General features: G+C 50.6%; 1 protein-coding gene across 2 annotated transcripts in view; it reads right to left on the bottom strand.

Annotated features, from left to right (window-relative positions):
• Window positions 1-915: 915 nt before the first annotated feature.
• LOC123045973 (DNA mismatch repair protein MSH1, mitochondrial) overlaps window positions 916-22,849 on the bottom strand; it is a 33,115-nt gene continuing 11,181 nt past the window's right edge. For both annotated transcript variants that reach the window (XM_044469237.1, XM_044469238.1), the window contains 13 exons: window positions 21,938-22,047; window positions 21,654-21,759; window positions 21,485-21,560; window positions 20,678-20,736; window positions 19,750-19,817; window positions 18,354-18,527; window positions 18,025-18,231; window positions 10,923-11,179; window positions 10,340-10,483; window positions 9,790-9,841; window positions 8,254-8,553; window positions 1,564-2,271; window positions 916-1,478 (listed from right to left, as the gene is read on the bottom strand). In XM_044469237.1, coding sequence (XP_044325172.1) covers window positions 1,251-1,478; window positions 1,564-2,271; window positions 8,254-8,553; window positions 9,790-9,841; window positions 10,340-10,483; window positions 10,923-11,179; window positions 18,025-18,231; window positions 18,354-18,527; window positions 19,750-19,817; window positions 20,678-20,736; window positions 21,485-21,560; window positions 21,654-21,759; window positions 21,938-22,047 — 2,489 coding nt within the window. In that variant the 3' untranslated portion in view covers window positions 916-1,250. The remainder of the gene's footprint in view (window positions 1,479-1,563; window positions 2,272-8,253; window positions 8,554-9,789; window positions 9,842-10,339; window positions 10,484-10,922; window positions 11,180-18,024; window positions 18,232-18,353; window positions 18,528-19,749; window positions 19,818-20,677; window positions 20,737-21,484; window positions 21,561-21,653; window positions 21,760-21,937; window positions 22,048-22,849) is intronic.

The raw sequence follows: 22,849 nt of genomic DNA on the forward strand, positions 1-22,849 counted from the left end.
TATAAATCTCACTAAGATGCTTAGCCCACCCACGTAGGAAACTTCTCAGGTGCCTAATCTTATTCTGCCAACGCTCAAGCGCAGTCCTACCTCCTACATCCTTAGCCCACTCTCTGGCTACGAGATCAAAGAAGCCTTCTCTTTCAAACCAAGCGAACTCGAACAAAAATAAATTTTTGTTTCCCAGATGAGTGACCTCACCAGTCAAGAAATAAAGGCGTGTGGTCAGAAATACCACGAGAAAGTGCCTGAACTGAATTTCTGTTCCCATTCGACGCTAGCCAGTACACGATCCAACTTTTCAAACGTTGGGTTTGGCATCGCGTTAGCCCAGGTGAACTTTCTACCCGAAAGCTCTATCTCTCTCAGATCCAAGCTTTCAATGATAGTATTAAATATGAACAACCATCTACCGTCAAAGTTATTATTCTTTTCATCACGCCTTCTAATGATGTTAAAATCACCCCCATCAGGATTGAAAGCTGCTCCCTCTGATTACATATGATCTAAATGTTTTTTTAGGGAGGGAGCACATGGAACGAAAGTAAATGGGATGAGTCAACCCATTCCTGCCCTTCTAGGTCATCGGGTTACCACCAAAATATTGTTCATCTTGAATAGTTGTTCATTGTTTAAAATTTTACGTGTGCGACCACTTCCCCATTTTTTAAAAAGCAATCCCACATTACATATATTGAAAATATTATAGGTATTTTATTAAATCTTAAAATTCTCTTCTCTGGGTGATTTCTGTTCAGAAAATGTAGAACTAGGTTATAATGTGAAAACACGATCCTTACAAAAATGAATTCTTCATTTGAATTTGCATCATTCTGCATTACTATATTCTACACGTAGCTTTTTCTGGGGTCATATTTGGGGTATTGCTTACAACACTGGTAATTACTAGTGGTATTTTCGCCCAAACTGATCTTTGGAACCTGTAACCAGTAAAGGGAACTACAACTAGGGCCAGTAGGGCCGCAAAGTGCACCGTTGCACAAAGATAAGCATTTACCGGATCGCAAAATTATTTACATTGGTAATTCCTTACACATGATAGAAGAATTACCCCTACTACGAACATAGCTGGGCCATATTACCAATCAGACAAAATTGGGACGGAAAACATGATATCAGTTAACTCCTGCCTTCTTAAGCCAAAAAAACAGATAATGGAATCAAAGATGAAGCTCCACTCACTCCCCTTTGGCCTCTACGAGTTAAAACTGGATGTTCAGTGGGTCAGTTCAGTGCGCAGCCATGGCTTCTCCAGAGGTTACAGACATACCAAAGTTACGATGCTTGCCATCTGCCTTGTTGGTGAGCTTAAAACCTTTCGAGGGTAGCTGATTTATGAGAAGAGTCTCCAGTTGGCATGCAATGCTCTTGCCAGGAACCATGATGTATAATATTGTGGCATCCTGCATACCTTCCTTGGATCTATGAGCACCAAGACGGCCCATGAGATCATCCGTCTGCAGGCAGGGGTGGAGTCAATATTTCATGCCCTTAGACGAAGAAACAGAAGAATACATGAATGTGTAATAATCAAGGAAATACCTGTCCGACGTAGAGCTTGTTGTCACGTCTGATAATGATATAGATGCTGGACCTGCCAACAGTTGAAGGTGGCGGTTGCTCCCTAGCACCTACAGTAACGCAGACCACCTCAACCAGTTCTGAGATGCTTCTCTTGTTGTAGAGATCCAATAGTTTATCTTTGCATATTGCGGTAACAATGCTCTCAACATCCTTCCGCAGCAGTCCAAAAGCACCTAACGGAGGTTCGAACATATTTCCCAGACCATCAGGCATATCAACCAAGCCATTTACATTGGAGTAGCCAACGGAAGGCCCATTGTTGGCTGTCGATGATGTCTGTTTGTTGCTTCTGCTCATGGTCAAATATAGCTCCTCTGCTCTTTTAATTATCAAGTCAGGCATACCTTCCTTCCTGGCTGTTTGAAAAGCAAGGCTTTCTCTACAGATACCATCCATAAGTCTCCATGTTGGCTGAATGCACCCGTTGACCACTTCTGTTCCCATAGCCTTGAAATCAGTATTGTTGAGTGAAAGAGGCAGGTCAAAAATGCCATGCAAATGGGTTGATACGATGCCTAGGCAGCCAACATCATCCAGCCTTTCGATGATGCTACCAGCGATACAGGTTCCTTTTGCAGTTTCTGTGCCTCTACAAATCTCATCAATGAGAACAAGACTCCTGCCAGTAGCTCGACTAACTAAAGATCGTATCTCTGACATTTCAATCTGAAAAGAACATATTATCAAAACAAAGTATTCTCCATGGACGTTAGAAAGATTATTCTATGTATAAATAAATAATGTCACAGGAAATAGAATTAAGAAATAAACAATAGTATCACATGCACAAAGAACCAGAAACAAATAGTGCTAGCACACTAGTAAACTAAATTCATACTCCCTCCGTTCCAAAATAGATGACCCAACTTTATACTAACTTTAGTACAAAGTTACTATAAAGTTGGGTCATCTATTTTAGAACGGAGGGAGTACAAGAGTAAGAAAATGTCAAAACCAAGTTAAACCAACTTCAGCATAACATATGTAACATGAACTTATTATCATGCTTAGCTAACTGCGGGACACCAACTTGGTGGGGATTTGACCGTCCAGACCATTTATCATTACATACGATTTGAACATGCAGCACAGTTGTTTTGCTCTTCAAGATGTAGTACATTCATACATATAGTTTCCAGCATCTCGACTTTTTCAGTGATATATTGAGAAAGCTCGACGCCAAAATTAAATAACATCAATAAATTAACTTTTATCAGGCTTGACTCCATGATCCAGAAAATCTGAACATTATAAGATAGTGTAGCTGTCACGGCCCGGCTGATTGCCGCGCAGGTTGTAGTCGTGGTTGGTAGGAGGACGAGGGCGAGGCCCTCGCTTGCATATGGTTGGAGAGGGGCGCCGTGGCGCAGGAGCAAGGGAGGAGAGGTTGTAGGATATTCTCCGCTTGCGTTTATTGATCCAAGGGCTGGCTATATATAGCATAATTACAAGACCAGACTAAGACTCCTATTACAATTGGGTGTTGGCAGGGTAACCTTCTTCGGGACTAAACCTTTCCAACTAATACTCAGACTCCTAATCTAAAAAGACTATAATTAAACTAGGACATATCTTTAGGCAGGTGCAGGGCCGGCCCGCGCAAGTCCCTTGCGCCTATAGGGCTGGCCCCACATGACATCTCCCCCTCCATTCTGAAACAGCTCGTCCTCGAACTGGAAGCTTGGGTAATGTTCGCGGAAGGTTGTAACATCCTCCCATGAAGCAGCAGACGCCGGCTGGCCCTCCCAATGAATGAGCACCTGCTGGATACCGCGGGCAATACGAGCACGCAATGCTTGGACAGGTGTTGGATGTACTCGACCCTGAAACAGAGGTGGAAGCATCGGCGGAACTTCCGGCGGTGGACCATGGTACTTCTTCAGGACCCCGACATGGAAAACATTGTGAATGCGGGCGCGTGGGGGCAGCTCCAAACGGTAAGCAACCGTATCGATTTTAGCGAGGACTTTGAAAGGCCCATAATATTTTAGCGATGACTTTGAAAGGGCGCATGGGAAACCCTGATCCCTGGATCGGGCGGTGGCGGCGCTCCGGTGTCGTATCCTTCCTGAAGGCGCCGTCTTGGAGCCCACGGTTCGTCGTATGCGGCTTTGTCTCTTCACGTTAGTGCTAGGGGTGGTGTGGCTGCGCTTAGCGCCTATGTATCCTGCCTTGGGTGTGTGGGTGTGTTGTGGTGGCGTGCGTTTGTACCGGGTGATGGTGATCTGTGCTTTATATATAAAGCAGGGCGAAAGCCTTTTTGGTAAAGGCCCATAATATTTGGGAGCCAATTTCCCTTTGGCGCCTACTCCAAAGAATGCCGCCGGCCGGTGCTGAAGACGGAGCCAAACCCACTCTCCAACATCAAAAGAAAGGGCCCGATGCTTATCATCATAGTAATGCTTGTACTGTTGTGCTGCCTGAAGGAGACGCTCACGGATGTCGTGTAAGAACTGATCGCGGTCGACGATCTGCCGTTCCACCGCCTGATTGCGAATCTCGCCCGGCGTATAGTCCCAGAATGAGGGGGGATCCCATCCATAAACCACCCTGAAAGGCGTGTCCTTCAACACTGAGTGGTAAGTGTTGTAGCAGTACTCCGCCCAAGGCAACCATTGGAGCCACTGCCGTGGGCGATCCCCAGTTATGCAACGAAGGTACATGGTGATGACGCGATTGACGGCCTCCGATTGCCCATCAGACTGCGGATGGAAGGCCGAACTCATGTGCAAGCGTGTCCCCGCGGCGGCAAACAAAGCCTTCCAAAAGCCCGAAGTGAAAACCACATCCCTGTCCGAAACGATGGATGTGGGAAACCCATGAAGTCGGACAATGTTGGAGAAGAAGGCTTTAGCAACAGACTCCGCAGTGTACGGATGCGCCAAGGGGATGAAATGCGCATACTTGGAGAAACGGTCCACAATGGTTAGTATCACACTTTTGCCGCCCACCTTCGGGAATGCCTCAATGAAATCCATGGAGATGTCTCCCCAGACACGAGAGGGCACTGTCAAGGGCTGCAACAAGCCGGCTGGATGAAGCTGCTCCGTCTTGTTGCGTTGACAAACCTGACAAGCACGAATATACTGCTGAAGTGCGGCCCTTGCTTGCGGCAGATGGAAATCCCAGCGAAGACGAAGAAGTGACTTCTGGATACCTTCATGGCCCGCATCATGGGCTGCAGCCAGGACCTCCCCGAGCAACGGCGACGCGGGTGGCACATAAGCCCGCTGTTGGAAGGTAACAACACCATCAACGAGAGCCCAAGGCTGTCCTAACTCACCAGATTCTAGTTGTTCCCGGAAAGTGACAAGCATCGGGTCCGTGTGTGCAGCCTGACGGAGAGCTTCAAACAGATCAAAAGAAGGCCCGGAGATGGCGAGTGCCTGGCCGGCAGGAGCATCACGGCGAGAAAGAGCATCGGCGACGATGTTTTGGCGACCCGGTTTATATTCCACCGTGAAGTCGAACCCCAACAGTTTGCCCACCCAATGATGCTGTGGAATGGTAGCGAGGCGTTGGTCCAGCAAAAACTTTAGGCTGTAGTGGTCAGTTTTGACGACGAATGCACGTCCCCAAAGATAGGGCCGCCAGTGGCGCACGGTGTGCACCAGACCAATGAGCTCCTGCTCATAAGCGGCGAGAGAAGCATGACGCGGAGCGATGGTTTTGCTGAAATAGGCAATAGGGCCGCCACCTTGATGCAGGACTACCCCGAAACCAGATCCAGATGCATCACACTCCACAATGAATGAAACAGCAAAATCCGGCAGCTGAAGCACAGGGGCTGTGGTAAGAGCTTTCTTGAGGGCTTCAAAGGCAATAGTCGCTGCAGGCGTCCAAAGAAATCCATCTTTCTTGAGGAGTACCGTGAGAGGAGCTGCAATGGTGCCAAAATCCCGAATGAACTTGCGGTAGTATCCTGCCAGTCCTAAGAAACCACGCACAGCGCGGACGGTGGGCGGAACCGGCCAGTCTACCACGGCAAGAACCTTGTCGCTGTCCATGGTTTCCTCCCCAAAGGAACACTTGGAGCGCTTGAGAAACAGTTGATGTGTGCGCATAGCCTCCAAAACAAGCTTGACATGACGTAGGTGATCCGACCAGGACGAGCTGTAGATCAAGATATCATTGAAGAACACAAGCACAAACCGACGAAGGACGTCGTCTTGTGGATATCCTCAGGGGCCATCCGAACCTGGTGGTAACCCGACCGGAGATCCAGTTTGGTGAAAAAGCGGGCGCCCTTGAGTTCATCCAGAAGTTCATCGACAACAGGAATTGAAAACTTGTCCTTGATGGTGACAAGGTTGAGACCACGGTAGTCGATACAGAAACGCCAAGTCCCGTCGGCCTTTCTGACAAGTAGAACGGGGGATGAAAATGCAGAAGAACTAGGATGGATCAGACCGCGAGCCAACATCTCTGAACATTGGCGCTCGAGTTCATCTTTTTAAATCGTTGGGTAGCGGTAGGGACGGACAGCAACCGGCGGTGTCCCGGGAATAAGATGAATATGATGGTCATGTGCGCTCTGCGGCGGCAGGCCCTGTGGGTCGGCGAAAACATTGGTGAAAGTGGTCAGCAGGCTGTCCAGAAGTTCCTTGCCTTCGCACGCGTGGAGGTGGGCAGGACGTCCGAGGGAGCCGAGGCCCGACCACTCCACACGGTGATCCGAGTGCCAAAACGACATCCACTGCGTAGTGAAATCCCAGAGAATTGGCCCAAGAGTTTTGAGGAATCGTGTACCGAGGACGATGTCGAACCCGCCCAATGGAATGGCATCCAGATCAACAACGAAACACTCCTTGTCAATGGTGATCGCAGCCTGCTGAAGGAGTCCCCGACAGGTCACCTTATCGCCATTAGCGACCTGACTCTCAAACGACGATTGGAGGAGAAAGGCAGCCCGACGATGGTGGCCAGCTCTTCGTGGATGAAGTTATGAGTGATGCCTGAATCAAGCAAGGCGACCAAGTCACGGTCCCTGATGCGAAGAGTGACCTGCATTGTGTCGCTGGTGGGAATTCCGGTAACAGCCAAGAGTGAGATTTGTGCTTCTTGGAAATCCTCAAACTGCTCCACTTCGGCGTCGGCGGATTGAATGTAGAACAGTCGTTTGCAGCGATGGCCCCGCGCGAACTTCTCGTCACAATTGAAGCAGAGACCCTTAGCGCGCGTTCATCCATCTCGGCGGGCGTGAGTCTTTTAAAGACGAGCGCGGGCGTGGGGTTGGAGGAGTCCGGCAAGGCGGAAGTAGGTGCAGCCATGGGGCGGAGTGGACGGCTGGGCCGGCCCAGAGTGGTCGCGGTGCTGGTGACAGTATTGAGGTGCTCAAAGGAGATTGCTAAGTCCATAGTTGCGTCCAAAGTCGCCGATTTCCGCATCTCGACCTGAGTTTTCATAGGCTCGCCCAAGTTGTTGGTGAAGATATCCCGCTCATCGTCGTCAGCAATGAGGCGCACCCGAGAGAGATTCTCTAGAAAGCGCTTGGAGTATTCTGCCACGGTGCCGGAGCGGTGGGTGGAGATCAGCTCGCCAAAGGGGTTGGCGCGGGTCGGCGGTCCGAAGTGGTTGGCGATCAGTTTTTGAAACTCGGTCCAGGACGGCAGCTGGCCCAACTTAGTCTCGAGGTGGCCATACCATAATGCGGCGACATCGGTGAGGTGGTATGAGGCGAGCCAAGTCTTATCCGACTCTGGCGTTCGCTGTCCGAGGAAGAAGTGATTGCAACGTGTCAGCCACGGCCGTGGATCGCTGGCCCCGTCAAAGAGGGGAAAATCAATCTTGTAGAGGCGCGGAGCCCTATCCCCTGGATCGGCCGGGGCCCCGGTGTGGGATGGCGCATCTGGGGGGCCGCAGGAGCCCGGTACCACCCAATTGAGGCGTGCCCTTGCCTTCCAGCCGAAGGAGGGCCTGGTTTTGCGCGCGCTGCTGCTGTGACGTGTCCGCCAGTTGGTCCTGGAGGGTTTTGAGTGTCGCGGCAATGGACTAGAGGGTGGCGCGGTCCTCGGTGCGCTCTGTCCGTGCAGTGTGGTTCTCCTCCGAGAGGCTGTTCAAAGTGGCGACCACGGCCTCACGATCCTCGTGCTGTTTGGTCGCGAGGTCTGCTAGGGTTTGCGGTAGAGGCGCCGGCGGCGGTGGCGGAGACATGGCCGCTGGGATCGACGAGGAAGCTGATACCAAGTTGTCACGGCCCGGCTGATTGCCGCGCAGGTTGTAGTCGTGGTTGGTAGGAGGACGAGGGCGAGGCCCTCGCTTGCGTATGGTTGGAGAAGGGGGTGAGGCGGGGCGCCGTGGCGCAGGAGCAAGGGAGGAGAGGTTGTAGGATATTCTCTGCTTGCGTTTATTGATCCAAGGGCTGGCTATATATAGCCTAATTACAAGACCAGACTAAGACTCCTATTGCAATTGGGTGTTGGCAGGGTAACCTTCTTCGGGACTAAACCTTTCCAACTAATACCCAGACTCCTAATCTAAAAAGACTATAATTAAACTAGGACATATCTTTAGGCAGGTGCAGGGCCGGCCCGCGCAGGTCCCTTGCGCCTATAGGGCTGGCCCCACATGACAGTAGCACCTGTGTTCTTCGGAATACAGGACACAGATTTTACAGAAAACAAATATGCAAAGCTACAAAATTGGCACCTGAAACGAACTTTTCCCATCAGCTGGACTATCATAGGCCTTCATATGCAGCATGATGGAATCAAAGTGTGGGATGACAGCTGAAGCAGCTGGCACCATCAGGCCACATACTCCAAGCAATGCAGCCGCGCAGACTGATCGCAACATACTGGATTTACCTCCACCATTTGGACCAGTCAGAATAAACAAAGAGCGCATGTTGACATCGTTCAGTATTGCATTCCCTTGATTAGTATCAAGCCAGTAAGGAAAGAGTCTTAATAAATCCATTTCACTGGAGCTTTCTTCCATACTATAATCCTGCATGAACAGTCCACACTCAAGTAGTCAAGTTTACAACATTGTAAGAATTAGTGAAGATGTTAGTGGTAGAGAAGAGATCAGAACACTTAAGTTCATCAGAAAGGAACATTTCATCTGGCAGCTGTGTTGCTTGGTACAGATCACGGATATACGCAAAGGATAGTCTTGGTTCAACAAAACTATGTTCAACCCTTCTTGATAAAAAATCAAATCAAGATTAAGTGTATCATTGTATACCTGACATTTAACAATACTGCAAGACCACAGCACAAATTCAAATTAGCAAAAAATCCAGCTCAAGAATATGTTTTTGCACTGAATCAACAAGACCCACGAGCTAAAGGTTTGGTCCCGGTGTGCACTATTTGAATTTCTGGTGCATGATGCCCTGGTTCTACTTAATCTTCTGTATCCATGTTAATTTTAGCAAAGAACAATAGGGTAATTCCTCACTTAAGAAGCTAGTAATAAGGACTGCATTATTATGAGAGCAGATCAGGTACTCCACCATCTAATCGTTTCAAGATTTTGATGCCGGTGCTGATTGGTTGACTGCAAAACTGCAAGTCATGTGGATGGATTATTTTATACCTCAAATCACTCACAGAAGGGAAACTCACTGGATACTGGACCACCTCAGTCAGGGCTTCTAAACTCAAACTAGTGCAAATGTTTGATGCTCTCATCATGTATACACTTTTCTTATATTGAAACTGCATATTCGCTGGTAAATACTTATTTTAAACTTTCTTTGAATGGATATGGACTACTATATGCAGATGTCCCATAAATAAAAGGTACATATGTCCCATCGTCGGATAACGGCCCTGGGCTTCAAAGGGGCTGTGGGCCATCATTCATCCGTTTTCCAATTTATATGCTATATTTATGCCATATATGCTAACTGGACTAATCAGAGTCATTCTGAACTGTCTCAGGTAGCCATGGCTGGCCAGAGAACAACAGTGATCCACGTGCATGTCAAAAGAGTATTCCAACTGGGCTTAGCATATGCATGCGTGAAAAATGAAATATGACTACTTAAATTATAATCATTCCATGTTCCATGGAATGAAGAAAACACAGTGCAACACAAGCCAACAAACTGAAGCAACACACAGAGGTTAATTAAATCTAATAAGCAAGAAAAATGGCATGGAGTCCTAATCCAGCTACTTTTGTTTGAGATCATTATCTAGACTCAAAATAGAGAGACGTGATAAAAATAGGTACCTTAGATAAGGGATATATGGCAGGAAGCACCCAGCCCCTTCTTAGACCCTCACTGATCAAGATCCCAGAAAATGCATGGCATCAGATCAATGTGCATAGGTGGATTGCCAAGACAGAAATATATGAGCATAAATATGACATTACACCTAATAAAATGACTTTGTAAAGAGTGCAAAGGTGTGGAATATTGGGCCATTTAATTCTAGTGTCCGTAGCTGTCAATGGGTTCCAGCAGATATATAAACTGCATAACATACAGAGATGCACACCCAATATCCAAGTTTCATGTGAGTGGCATAACAACAAGTTAACTACAAAACCGAATTCTGGCTACTATAGTCACAGAAGACAATGCCAGGAATTCATGCAAAATAACTGACCCATTTAATATCAAACAGTTGTTTATACAGACTAACCAGTCCAACAGACAGAATAGCAAGAATGGATGAACTCTATCCAAATGCATGTTATAGGCTTATGCAAAGAGAAAATGCACACAACAGTTCAATACTCAAATGATACTTCTAGAAGGAAGGCCAAAAGTAATCACCTAACATGACCAAAAAGTGCTTTTGTTATGATGAGCAACGTCGAGCAGAAGACAAGGATATTGATCTTGTCCTGTAATTCGCTTGAAAGACCTCTCAATAGCTCTAGAACTTTACCTTTTGCATTATCACAAGCTTCATGATACCTGAGAAAAGCAACATTAGCATAGTTTCAGTAAATGTTACGGGACTGGAGTGTGCTGCTAAAATTGCCTGTTCTAGAAGGTACTAAATACGCTGAGAATCTATTTTGATGAAGATATATTGTTTCAAATAAAACTAAATAAACATTAATGATATATTTCATGAAAAATCTAGTAATATCAATGTAGTGTTGCAAATGTTGGTATAGTTTTCAATGTGGTGGTAAAACCTAAAACATATTTGATTAGCACACATTCCAAAATGACCATTTTTCAGAAAGTATTAAAACTTATCATATCTTAAGGAGTTCAAATAAAGCAGTACAGTTCAATGTATTGTACAATGTTTATGAAAGCGGTCAAGGGGGCTGCCAGAGCAGTGAAACATTTATTAAGCCGCATTACAAAGTCAGAAAGTGGCTGTCATCCATTCGGTCAGTACCTGGCTAAAGCATTCTCAACTTTGGTTGTTGTAAACCATTCTTCCCCAACTCTTCTACCTTTTGAATCAATCGCAGGCTTTAGTTGTTTTATCTGTTCTTCACCAGGTGTATTGGCCCACACAGTTGGTGTAAGTCGCCTCCCTTTAAACCAAACAGCCCCGTGTTCTTTTGCGTAAGAGATTTCCCCTTTAGAACTTCCATGCGAGGACATCACGGCTTTTACTCTTACAATAATTGGCAGAAAATCTTCAGTGACCTGAGAAGATTGATATGTGTTTGTATAAACCAAGTCAAAGATGAGATGAAAAGAAATGTTGAAGACCATAGTTGATGTTTGTATAAATCTTCAGTGACCTAGATGTATCATATTTTTTTCGAGAAAACGCATGAGAGCGTGCGTTTCATTGCATTGTAAAGAGGGATAGTTTGGTTACATTCCTCCTAGGAGGCTGATTACAGGGATCGGACTAGTGGACATCCCAAGTCTGGGGGGTAATGGCTTTGAGCCCTAGCGCGCCCGCATTTGCCCAAAGGGCAGCTTCTTCCTTGATCTTCGCTACGATGGTGTTCACAGATGGGCGCGCTCCGTTGAAGATGCAGTCATTGCGATGTTTCCATATCATCCATGGGACGAGGAGGGTCACGGTCCCGAGGCCTTTGCGCATGGGCGCAGGGGTGGAGTGTCGCGCCGATTGCCACCAGTCAAGAAGCGAAGGGTCGTCGTCAGGCGGGGTGCACGGGATTCGGAGCCAGCTTAGCGTCTTGTGCCAGGTTTGCCGGGCCAAGGGGCATGCGAGGATGAGATGGCGCATGGTTTCAGGCGCCTGGTCGCATAGGGGGCACCGTGCTGGGTGTTGCAGCCCACGGCGAGCGAGCCTGTCAGCAGTCCAACATCTGTCGAGGTGGGCGAGCCAGTGGAAGAAGCGGACGCGCGGCGGTGCCCAGTGTTTCCAGGCGAGTTTCCAGGCGGCGCAAGTCGTGGAGCCGGCAAAAGTGGCCATGTAGATCGCGGGCACGACCCTCTCTGCCGAGCCCGATCTTGTGCCAAAGCTGGAGGTATTGCCCGATCTCGTGGATGCCAACTGTGCCCTGGATGTCTCGCGCCCAACGATTGTCCGCCAACCCATCCGCAACAGTCCGGAGTTTGCGATGGCGTTTGGGGATGCACGCGTATAGGAGCGGGGCGATCTCGCGGACGGATCGCCCGCCGATCCATCGGTCCTCCCAGAAGAGGGCGTCTGTGCCGTTTCCGAGCTGCATGGTAGTGGAGGCGAAGAAGAACGCGCGCTCCTCGGCATCGAATTGGAGGTCGAGGCCTGCCCATGCCTTGGTGGTGTCCGTGCGGCTGAACCATAGCCACCGCGTGCGCAGCGCGAGGCTAGTGCGCGCGAGGTCGCGGACGCCAAGGCCACCAAGAGGGATCGGGCGAGCAACTCGCTGCCAGTTGACATGGCAGTGCCCGCCATTTGCCTCCATGCGCCCGGCCCAAAGGAAGCCACGTTGGATCTTCTCGAGCGCCTTGATGGTCTTCTTGGGGGGGGGGGGCAGAGCCAGCAGCTGGTGGATGGGGATCGCGCTGAGGATGGCTTTCACAAATGCGAGGCGCCCAGCCTTGTTCATGAGGCGTGCTTTCCAGCATGGGAGCATGCCGGCTGTTTTGTCGACGACGGGCTGAAGCTGGGCTGCGGATGGTCGGCGTAGCGTGAGGGGGATGCCCAGGTAGGTGATGGGCAGCTCGACGATGGGGCAGCCGAGCGAATCGACCACAGGCGCGGCCTCGTCCATGCCGGCACGGATCAGCGTGGCCTGCTCTTGGTGAAGTTGACCCGTAGTCCTGAGGCGCGCCCAAGAAGTTGCAGGATGCTCTTGACGGCGGTGACATCGCTTAGGGTGGGGTGGCAGAAGAGGATCATGTCATCCGCGTAGAGGGAGACGGATGGCATCGGTCGCCGAGGGTGAAGGCGCTGGAGGATACCCAGCTCGGTTGCGCGGTGGAGAAGGCGTCCGAGCGTGTCGACGGCGAGCACGAAGAGCTGGGGCGAGAGGGGGTCGCCCTGGCGGAACCCACATTGATGCCAGATAGCAGGGCCTGGCTCTCCGTTAATAAGCACTCTGGTGCTTGCCGAAGAGAAGAGGATGGCAAGCCAGTCGAGGAACCTGGAGCCGAAGCCGTATCGGCGAAGGGCACCGAACAGGAATGGCCATCTGACCGAGTCAAAGGCACGCGCCAGGTCGAGCTTCAGGAGCACGCGTGGGGCGCCGAGCTGGTGCAGCAGACGGGCCGACTGCCGGACAAGGATGAAATTGTCGTGCAGACTGCGTCCGGGGATGAAGGCGTTCTAGCTTGTGCTGACAAGAGTGTTGAGCTTGGGCGCGAGGCGCAGCGACGGGACTTTGGCGACGATCTTGGCGACCAAGTGAATGAGGCTAATGGGTCTGAAGTCGCCGAGGGCGTGGGCGTCGGCGCGCTTGGGCAGCAAGGTGAGGAGCGCCTGGTTGAGGCAGCTGAAGCCGCGGCCTCGCAGCGCATAGAGCTGACAGAAGACGTCGACGAAGTCCTGCCGAATGGTGGGCCAGCATGCGCGCAAGAATTCAGCCGTGAAGCCGTCAGGGCCCGGGGCTTTGCGCGCGGGGAGCCGTTTGACTGCCTGCCAGATCTCCTCGGCGTCAAACGGGGCATCCAGGTCCTCCAGATTGGCGGGGGTGATGAGGTCCCTGAGGTCGAGCGCGCAATCCCGGGGCGCCTCCGTGCCCAAAAGCGCGTCGAAGTGGGCGTACGCAGCCGCGGCCATCTCCGCGGGGTCGGTGACCACGCTTTCACCGACAAGGAGGCTATGGATCTTGTTCTTTTGGCGCCTATCCGTGCATTGCCGATGAAAGAACGAAGTGTTGGCATCACCGTCCTTGAGAGTGGCGAGGCGGGCACGTTGCCGGGCAATGGTGCGCTCGAGGGAGGCGAGGCCAAGATATGACGCCTTGATTTGCCGGCGCAGCCAATCCTCATGCGGGGATAGGGCGCGGTGGTCCTGTGCTGTGTCGAGCCGGGGGAGGAGCTCCCTGGAGATCGCCAGCTTGAGCCGAACGTTGCCAACTGTCTTCGAACTCCAGCTAGTGAGCATGCGCACCGTGGCCTTCATGCGAAGCATGAGCCGCCTGAATGGGTCCGGGTCATGGACGGAGTGCCAGGCAGCTGGGACAATGTCCTGGAAGCCATCCAACAGGATCCAGAATTCCTCAAAGTGGAATCGCCGGCGGGTGGGTGGCATCGAGGCGCAGTCGAGGAGCAGGGGACTGTGGTCCGACACGACGGAGGCGAGGCAGCGAAGATGGCACTCTCCAAGGAGATCCTCCCAGTCAGCCGTGCAAAGGACACGGTCTAGGTGAACAAGGGTCGGGGGCGACTGCTCGTTGGACCACGTGTACCGGCGTCCGTTGAGGTAGATCTCCTTGAGCGCGAGGTCGTCGAGGATGCGCCGGAAGCGACCCATCATGCGGCGGTTCGGTGGCCATTGTTCTTGTCTTCATCTCGAAGTATGAGATTGAAGTCGCCACACACCATCCATGGTCCAGGGCAGTCCACGCGAATGTCGCGCAGCTCTTGCAGGAAAGCTATTTTGTCGGCGTCCAGTTGGGGTCTGTAGACCACGGTGAGCCACCAAGGCGTGCAAGCGCTCGATGGGTGGGAAACCTTGGCAGAAATGGCATTTGCCGTGAAAAGAGGGTCGATGGACACCTCACGGCTCTTCCACACGAGCATGATTCCGCCGCGAGTGCCAAGCGCGGGAAGGTACACGTAGTCGTCGAATTCCGAGCCAAGGGTCTCAAGGACAGTCGACGAGCAAATCAAAGTCATCTTTGTTTCCTGGAGGCAGACAATAGAGACATTTGCGGTAACAACGAGCGAACGGATAGCAGTGCGGCGAGCGCGCGCATTGAGGCCGCGCACGTTCCAAATGAGCATCTTGGGGTTGTGATCCATTGAGGAGAGGTCGACAACGTGGCGCGCGGCGCGACTATGCCTCGATGGGGCTGCCCGCGACCATCATGGTGATCGGCGCGATGGTGGGATCTGCGGGGAGCTCGCGATCAACCAGGGCGGCGATGGCCGACAGGACGGACAGGGGAATGGTCGCCGCGAAGAGACCCTCATACGCCTGCATCTCCGCTGCGGTGATCCTCTGATCAATTCCGACGATGCCGAGGGTGCGCAGAATGTGGATCTGGGCGCGCCTCTCAGCTGTCGGCGGCGCGGCCGTCTTGCGAGCGATGGACGTGGCCGATCTCCCGTGCCATGGGGTGAAGTTGGGCAGGGTCCGTCGCTGGCGCCGGCCAGGGATTGGAAGGGCGGCGTCGATCTGCCTGGTTGCGGCGGCGAGGAAGTCACCCAGGGTCCAGGTCGCAGGTGCCGTGACGCGCGGTCGGGAACGGCGCATGGTGATCGGGGGGGGGGGGGGGGGGGGGGTTGCAAATCGCGCAGGAGGGCAAGGTGAGTGGGCGGATCTTGTCTCGTCGCTCGGGATTCCATGTTGGGCCTCATGCTGGGCTTCAGACTGGGCGTAGTGATGGGCCTCGGGGCCTTGCTGGGCTGGAGCGGCGTCCAAGGTGGATGTTGTGCGCAGCACGTCTTGCGCGGGCGCTTCGGGAGGTTCCTGGACGGCCTCGGCTGGCCTTGCGGGATTGGCCGTTGGGTGTGTCGTGGTGGGCTCCACCTCCTGCGGTGTCTCCGTGGGCCGGTCCGCGGTGGGCGCGGCCTCAGCAGCTAATGGCGGCGAGGGAGCAGCAAAACGTCCCGACAGCGGGTCCGGCGTGACCTCCAAAGGCTAGGAGTCGGGGACCTCGCTTGCCAGGGATTGGCTGGCTGGGTTGCAATCCTGATCCCCATGCGTGTCAGGGTGATCCGTGCCTGGCCTGACTGCGTCGCGGGTGGGCCCTTGGGGACAGGCGGGGATGTCGTGTTGTGCGGGCGAGGGGTGGGTGCCAGCGCTCTCAGACTGGTCGCGAAGGGTGCCAGCGCTCTCAGACTGGTCGCGAAGGGTGCCAGCCAATGGGCGGGTGGCGACCGTTGCCAGGTCACGCGGGCCCGCCGCAGTTGGGCCACGAGTGGCAGGGCGATGGGGCAAAGCAGCCGCAAGGGGTGCAGCTTTTGCACGTCGGGCCTCCTCTGCCATCCTTCTTTTCCTTCCATCGCGCTTTCCCCTTTTGGTAAAGTCGCGGGAACTGCGGGGCCACCAGTGGCGGGCCAGGGGTCCATCGTGCGGCTGGTGGTTTGCCTCGTCGGCGGCGGCGCCACTGCGACCGTACGGGTACGGGAGCCTGGCCAGCCAGCATCGACGGCAATGCCATCACCGCGGCCGCGGAGGTTGGACGAGCGCCAGCCCACGGAGTCAATGGCCATGCCATCCGCGCGGCCGTCAGGGGCGTCGGAGGTGCGGCGGCGCTTGCGCCCGCGTCGACGGCCTCGGCCGCCCTCAGCGCGGCGATCGGCGCCTCTATCGCCCGCACCAGGTGCATCGTCCCCCGGGCCTCGATCTCCGTTGGCGGCCGGAGCAGGCTGCCCGGCCGCGGCAGCGACCGTGATAGACACCGGGTACTGGAGGGTGCGGATGGTCAGCGGTGAGGAACGGATGCGAGCTGGGATGGATTCCACGATCTCGAGGATGGCCGCCCGGCGGATGCTAGCTGGGTCGCGGGTGTGCGCAGTCACCCGGAAGGTGGCGAGGTCAGCGCGGGAGCGCGTGCTTGGGTGGAGCCGCTCTACCCAGCAGCTGCCGCCCAGAAGGAACTCGGCCGTGGACAGGTGCCAGGCCTGCGCCGGGATGCCGCGAAGCTCCAGCTGCACGGAGTGTTCGAGCGAACCAACATCGGCACGGGCGAGCTTGCTCCAGGGGCGCAGCGCAAGGGTGAACCCGGGTCCGCTGATGAAGTGGTCACCGGCGAGGCGGTCCATGAGCTCGCGGGTGGTGAAGATCGGGAGGAAATCCTCCGGGTGGTAGGCGTGGACGGTGAAGTCTCCGGGGTGGAGGTCGAGGGAGGAGTGCAGGACGTCCTCGACGTCGCGGGCAGCCACGGCCGGCCCGTCGCCGGTGATGGACACCACCATGCCCCGGCGCAACACCGACTCTGCTTCTTCCATCTCCACAGAGCGCGAGAGAATGACGCGTGCAGGGGCCTGGTCTGCAGGCAGGGGGGTCGGAGCTGGCGATGACGGAGTGCGGTGGCGCGGCGCCGCCTGGGCTGCAACGGCCAGGGTGGCCGCGGCAGCAGGGGGGCGCGCAATACGCCGCGGCAGAACTTCTAGCAGTCACGCGAGCTGTGTCCAGGGTAGAGACAGCGGCGGCACCGGACGTCGTTGGTGCACTCCCGCACGGGGTGGCCGGGCTCGAGGCAGCGAAAGCACAGCCCGGCGGATTCCTCCGGGAACGGGCTGCGACGTCGCTGCGGGCGGGGGGGTGCAGCAGCCGAGCGCCGCGCACCACGGCGGCGGTTCCTGCGGCGGGGGGTCTGGAAGCCGTCGGCGTCGATTTCCACGCCGCCGTTGACCCGGTGGACCTCGCTGCGGGGGCCAAGGCGAGTGGCCGCCGGGGCGCGCGCGTTGGGTGCAGCAGGACCGCGCATCGCCGGAGGTGGGGTGGTCGCCGGGGCCGAGCGCGGGGGGGTCCTGGCGACCTCGCTGTAGGACCGCGCCAAAGACCCGACGTCGGACTCCAACCAGCGCTGTGAACCGGCATGGCTGAGGTCGAGGTCGCCGGAGCTGCCGCAGGGGGACGCCATGCGCGAAGGGGGGGGAGGGGAGGGGCTGGGGAGGAGGGCTACCGGCGGGGATTCGTCGGCGGCGGGGCTTGTGGGGGCTGGGCTAGGAGCGCGTGGGAGCGGAGCGACGCATTTTCTCCTTGGCATCTACCATTTCACCGAGCAGAAATTGGCGGTGCATCTGCTGCTGCCCTCACCTAGATGTATCATTCTCGTAAGTGAATTAACTACAATATTTCCATGCGGGTAAGTTTAATAAACGTAGATGTCCACAAACGTAATAAAAAAAATTCTCTTTTGTTTTTGCATAACGCCCGATTTATACAAATAAATGCATTGCTTGAAACATACCGCTGTTGATAATGCCTGAGCAGCGACATCAACATTGGCGAACTCTTCTTCGGCATGGACCCTTTTCACACGCCCCTTCCAAGATGACTCCATATCATTAAAGAACTCCTTGGGAATATATTCCGATGAAGTTATTGCCTGATCACTTTCGCCAGCTAAAGATATCACTTCACCTATACGTTTGGAAATAAATCTACATTCTTTAATCTGCAACAAAATAAAAAGAGATTCCAGATCGATGATAGGTAGAGGGAAATATGATTGACAAGAAATATTACTATGCATGAATATTGCACATCTGTGACTCATGAATATCAGACAAGACTTACTAGTATATCAGCATCAACTTTCAACCCAGTAACCACCGAAGCAGGTTCGAGCAATTTGTTCTGGATAGCTGAAAGCTCAGTGTTTCCATTCATTAACATAATCTCGTCAAGGACATTTTTTATTCTACAAAATTCGATGTGATTAACCTCTTTTGACTCAAGTAATCTCACAAGCTGCAAAATCAAATTTGCTAGATAAATATAAGGCAAACAAATGAGCTGAAGTACAACATGATAAAGTGAAAAACTGCTGCAAAGCAAGTCATGGATTAGAATAATGAGATAACATATAAATCGATGAGTACCAACTAAAAAGATTATCAAAAGGAAAAACAAAAGGTGCAATAACAATAAATCTAATGATTCGTCAACATAGACTGTAGGTTTGTAGCAGTTAGAAACACCAAGTCCAAGGCCATTTTGCAGAGTTCCTAGAAATCCAGTTATCACTTGAAGAGCCAGAGCAGTCTGTTAATAACAGTGATAAGGTGTGGCTAGTTTTGTTTGACTCAATATTCTTGAATTGTACTTTTAAGCACAGGTCTGGGCATCTGGCTAAATAAACGTAGAATATCTTCCACTACTCCCTCCATCCATCTATATAAGGCCTAACCCCAAATTTCATTTTTCCATCTATACAAGGCCAAATGAGCTAACCGATGTGTCTCCCTTTTAATTCTCTCTTGCAAGTCGTGTGTGGTCCATTCCTCGTGAAAATGCGCTGGCCGCCACATTGATTTGCTTGCATGCATAGCGCCACCATATTTCCAATGGAGCAGCTAGCTCTATCTTTCAGCCAATGCATGCATCATTTGAGGAGTTATGATTGGGCATGCATGTAGAGAACGGAAGAGATAAATTTGCATGCGGGGGATTAAGTGAGGGAGGCCAGCGGCTAGGCATTTAAAAGAGGCCGCCTGCAAGATTTACACGGGACCCAAAATTTGGTTTGCCTGCGATTCGGTTGGTCAAATACTACTCCCAAAATCTGCTCCTCATTCTGCGCACATGCCTTGGTACGAGAGATTCAAAAGTTAGGCCCTATATAGATGGAAGGAGGGAGTATCTATTTTGAATTTTGTTCCATTTCTCCTATAAATTGACAAATTATGCATTCATTACAGTTCAAAGGGGCTAAAAGAATCCACACCCGATTGTTCAAACTAACAGTAACAATGAAAACGTAAATCATGTACTTAACACACACATCTGGCCAATCGACTATTGTACATAAGTATCAAGTCAGATGAGAAATGAGACCAATTTACTGAGTTATGCTGTAGTATATAACAAATTTACTCGTCTGGCATGAACATGCATTAAAAAGAAAAAAAAAACTTTAGATAACCAATGGTTCAATTGTTGCCATATTTACTCTAAAATGTTAAGAAGGAACCTTCGCTGATGGTATGCAAGTAAATTCTGGAATCGAACAAGTTATGCTGCACATAAGCCTGCAAGCCTCTGCAAGAGTAAGATTTACAGAATTTAGTAAAAAAATTCTAGCACATGTAGTAAATATCACAAATCATAAACCTTTAAGAGATCAACTGGGACAAGTGGAAAATGCAAAATTGCCACACACAAAAAAAAATGCATTGCATACTGATGCCAACTTTTAGAACTGCAACCAAAGCAACCCTAAGTATCACAAATGCCCGGTGTACAGCCACCCTCAACTATGAAATCGGGCATGTAAACCCAAACTTTGAGAAATAGATCAATGTTCTTGTCGTGGTCTGCCACATCGATACAGCCACCTAGTTTTTTCTTCCATGGTTGAATGTTGGCCAGCAACCACAACAAGACCACAGAGACATATGTTTAACTATTTTCAGTTGGCTCTCATGGCTGCACAGCAATGTGGTAGCACCGTTGCCGGGGTGCAAGCCAAATGCGAACACCAGCATCCCATGTTACCTCCTGAGGGCTAATTCACGGAGTTTGATAAGATTTCTTGAAGGGGAAACATTTGATATATGCTCATCGACAAAATGTGAAAGGACAAAAGTATCCTTATAGGTTTAATATATGTGAAAGTAAATTAGTTTCATGTTACAGTACCTTTGTAATATTTTAAAGCGGCTCATCAACTCTACATAACTCATGATCGATCATCATTAGCCATGTCAACCTACTTATGTATAACAATTTTTGCTTCAAGGTTCAGCAAGTTTTCTTTAAGAGAAGTGCTGAAGCAAGCTCCGTCAAATAAATATTATCTTCCACAGTGAACTCAAAGTTTCAAGTTTTAACTGTAAAAAAGTGCAAGAACTGAATCCATCATGAAAGGATCATGGCTGCAACTCTGAACAGATTTTTACCTTGAATTGCAGAGGCAACATCAAAAGATGGAGGATTAAGAAGAAGATCTCTAATATACCTACATATCATAATAATAAGAAGTCAACCTCAAGAAGTAAAGCAAACACAAAAAATGGATTACAAAGGTCATGCCCCAAAGATGGTATCTCGTATAAATGTAGTCCCATGTACTACAACATAATGCATAGCATAGTGATACAGTTTTAGCAATCCCTACGAAAAGTGATACATTTTCAATTTGAGTAAGTGCAGTTGCAAAGGAAGATATACAGCAATTCCTAAATGACGTCTCTTATCGTACTCAATAGCTCACTGCTTAAAATTTTCACAAGTAATATTGGTGGTAGGAATTAGGATTACAAAACGAATTATTAACTCCGTTTGAAAATAGTACTCCCTATGTTTCTTCATGTAAGGCGTCCATGCATGCAAGATTTAGGTTGACTAACTATTAAACCCAATAAAGTTGTTGGCTATATGACACAAATGTGATATTACTTGAGCGTGCTTTTACATATGAGTTGATGATATCATTCTTTTGTCACGTAACCCATATTTTAGGCAAATTGTATACCACTGAAATTTCAGAACCAATATAGGCATACAAGGTCACAAAGGTCACTCAACTGTTTGCTGAGTTACCACGATGACTAGCATGGGATGAAATCATTGCATAAGTAGAATTAATTAACTAATGATGGCCCAACAAACATACAAAATAACAAGATCGAGGCCTAAAATATATCATTTTAGCTGGGTGCCACAAGCATTTTTGTGATGTTAATCTAACAAATAACAACACTTACATTGATGGAAGCCCGGCACAATTTGGAGGGAGTAGCATTTTTGGTAAACTGGGGATCCCCTCAGTTGGTATCACTCCTATGTTAGCACATGAATTTCAGAAATAAGATTCCTAAACTTCAAAAAGGTCTTTAGAAAGATCAAAACGATAGTGAATACGCTTCTGCATACCAATTTGAGTAGCAGTTCCAAGATATAAAGGTTGAGGCCTCCCTTCCAACGAGATAGTGACATTGCGGAAACTAGTTTTCTCGTCCAGGCCATATATTTCCCTTACCTTGACAAAAGAAAGCTTTTAGCTGTAAGAATTATGAAACAATATCGAAACCTTATTGAGAAGAATATAGAACAGCTTATGGCACAACAACAACAATTGATAACAAAATATGGACTGTGCAGACAAAATGAACGCTGATCATTCTTTCAACGATGCATATCAACAAAAAGATATACACCTTGCATAAAAGTTCGTCAATAGGAGAACCATCAAACCAGTCAAAAGACTTTCCGTTGCACTCTCCCCACAAGAGCCCTCCCTCGCCAAATTCTCCCCAACGAGATGTCCCTACACCATGAGCAAATGACATGAAATATATTACATGAACAGGTAGATTAGAAAACTCAAGGTACATTATCACAATTCTCTCATCCTAATAACACAACTATGCCTCCACAAACAATGTTGTTGTTAATGTTATCATAGAGTTTCTTGTGTTAAAATCACAGTAGGGACATCTTGGGTTGCAACATTTATAACAAACATCAATGTTTTGATAAATGTTGAAAAGGAGCAAATGCCCAGACAGATGGGTCAAGCCACGATCAAGCTAATGGAGGAAGATGGAGATACTGTTAAACATTCTCCATAAATAGTTAATTGCCAAGAAATTGGCAGTACCAATGTATCTGAATGGTAAAAATCGATCTAAAATCCATCCTCTGCGCGATCCCAATGCACCAGCTGCTGGTCTTCGCACCACCCAAGAAAACAATCAAGGAGCTAGAGAAGATCGAACGAGGGTTCTTGTTGGCTGGGCGCGAGGCTGCCAATGGCGGCAACTGCCATGTCAACTGGCACCGGACTTGCCGTCCAATTGAACTGGGAGGCCTCGGCATCCCCGACCTGGAGCACACCGGGCTGGCGCCACGCCTACGATGGCTGTGGTTCAGCCACACCGACCAAAACAGGGCATGGAGTAACCTTGACCTGCAGTTCTCCACGGATGAGCGTGCCCTGTTCTTTGCATGTACCTCCATGGACCTGGGAGACGGCCCTATGGCCCTTTTCTGGGATGATCGATGGATCAACGGCTGCTCCATCAGCGAGACTGTGCCGCAGCTGCATCTCCAAACACAGGAGGAAGATG

Source organism: Triticum aestivum, chromosome 2B (assembly GCF_018294505.1).
Source record: "Triticum aestivum cultivar Chinese Spring chromosome 2B, IWGSC CS RefSeq v2.1, whole genome shotgun sequence".
Lineage (NCBI taxonomy): Eukaryota > Viridiplantae > Streptophyta > Magnoliopsida > Poales > Poaceae > Triticum > Triticum aestivum.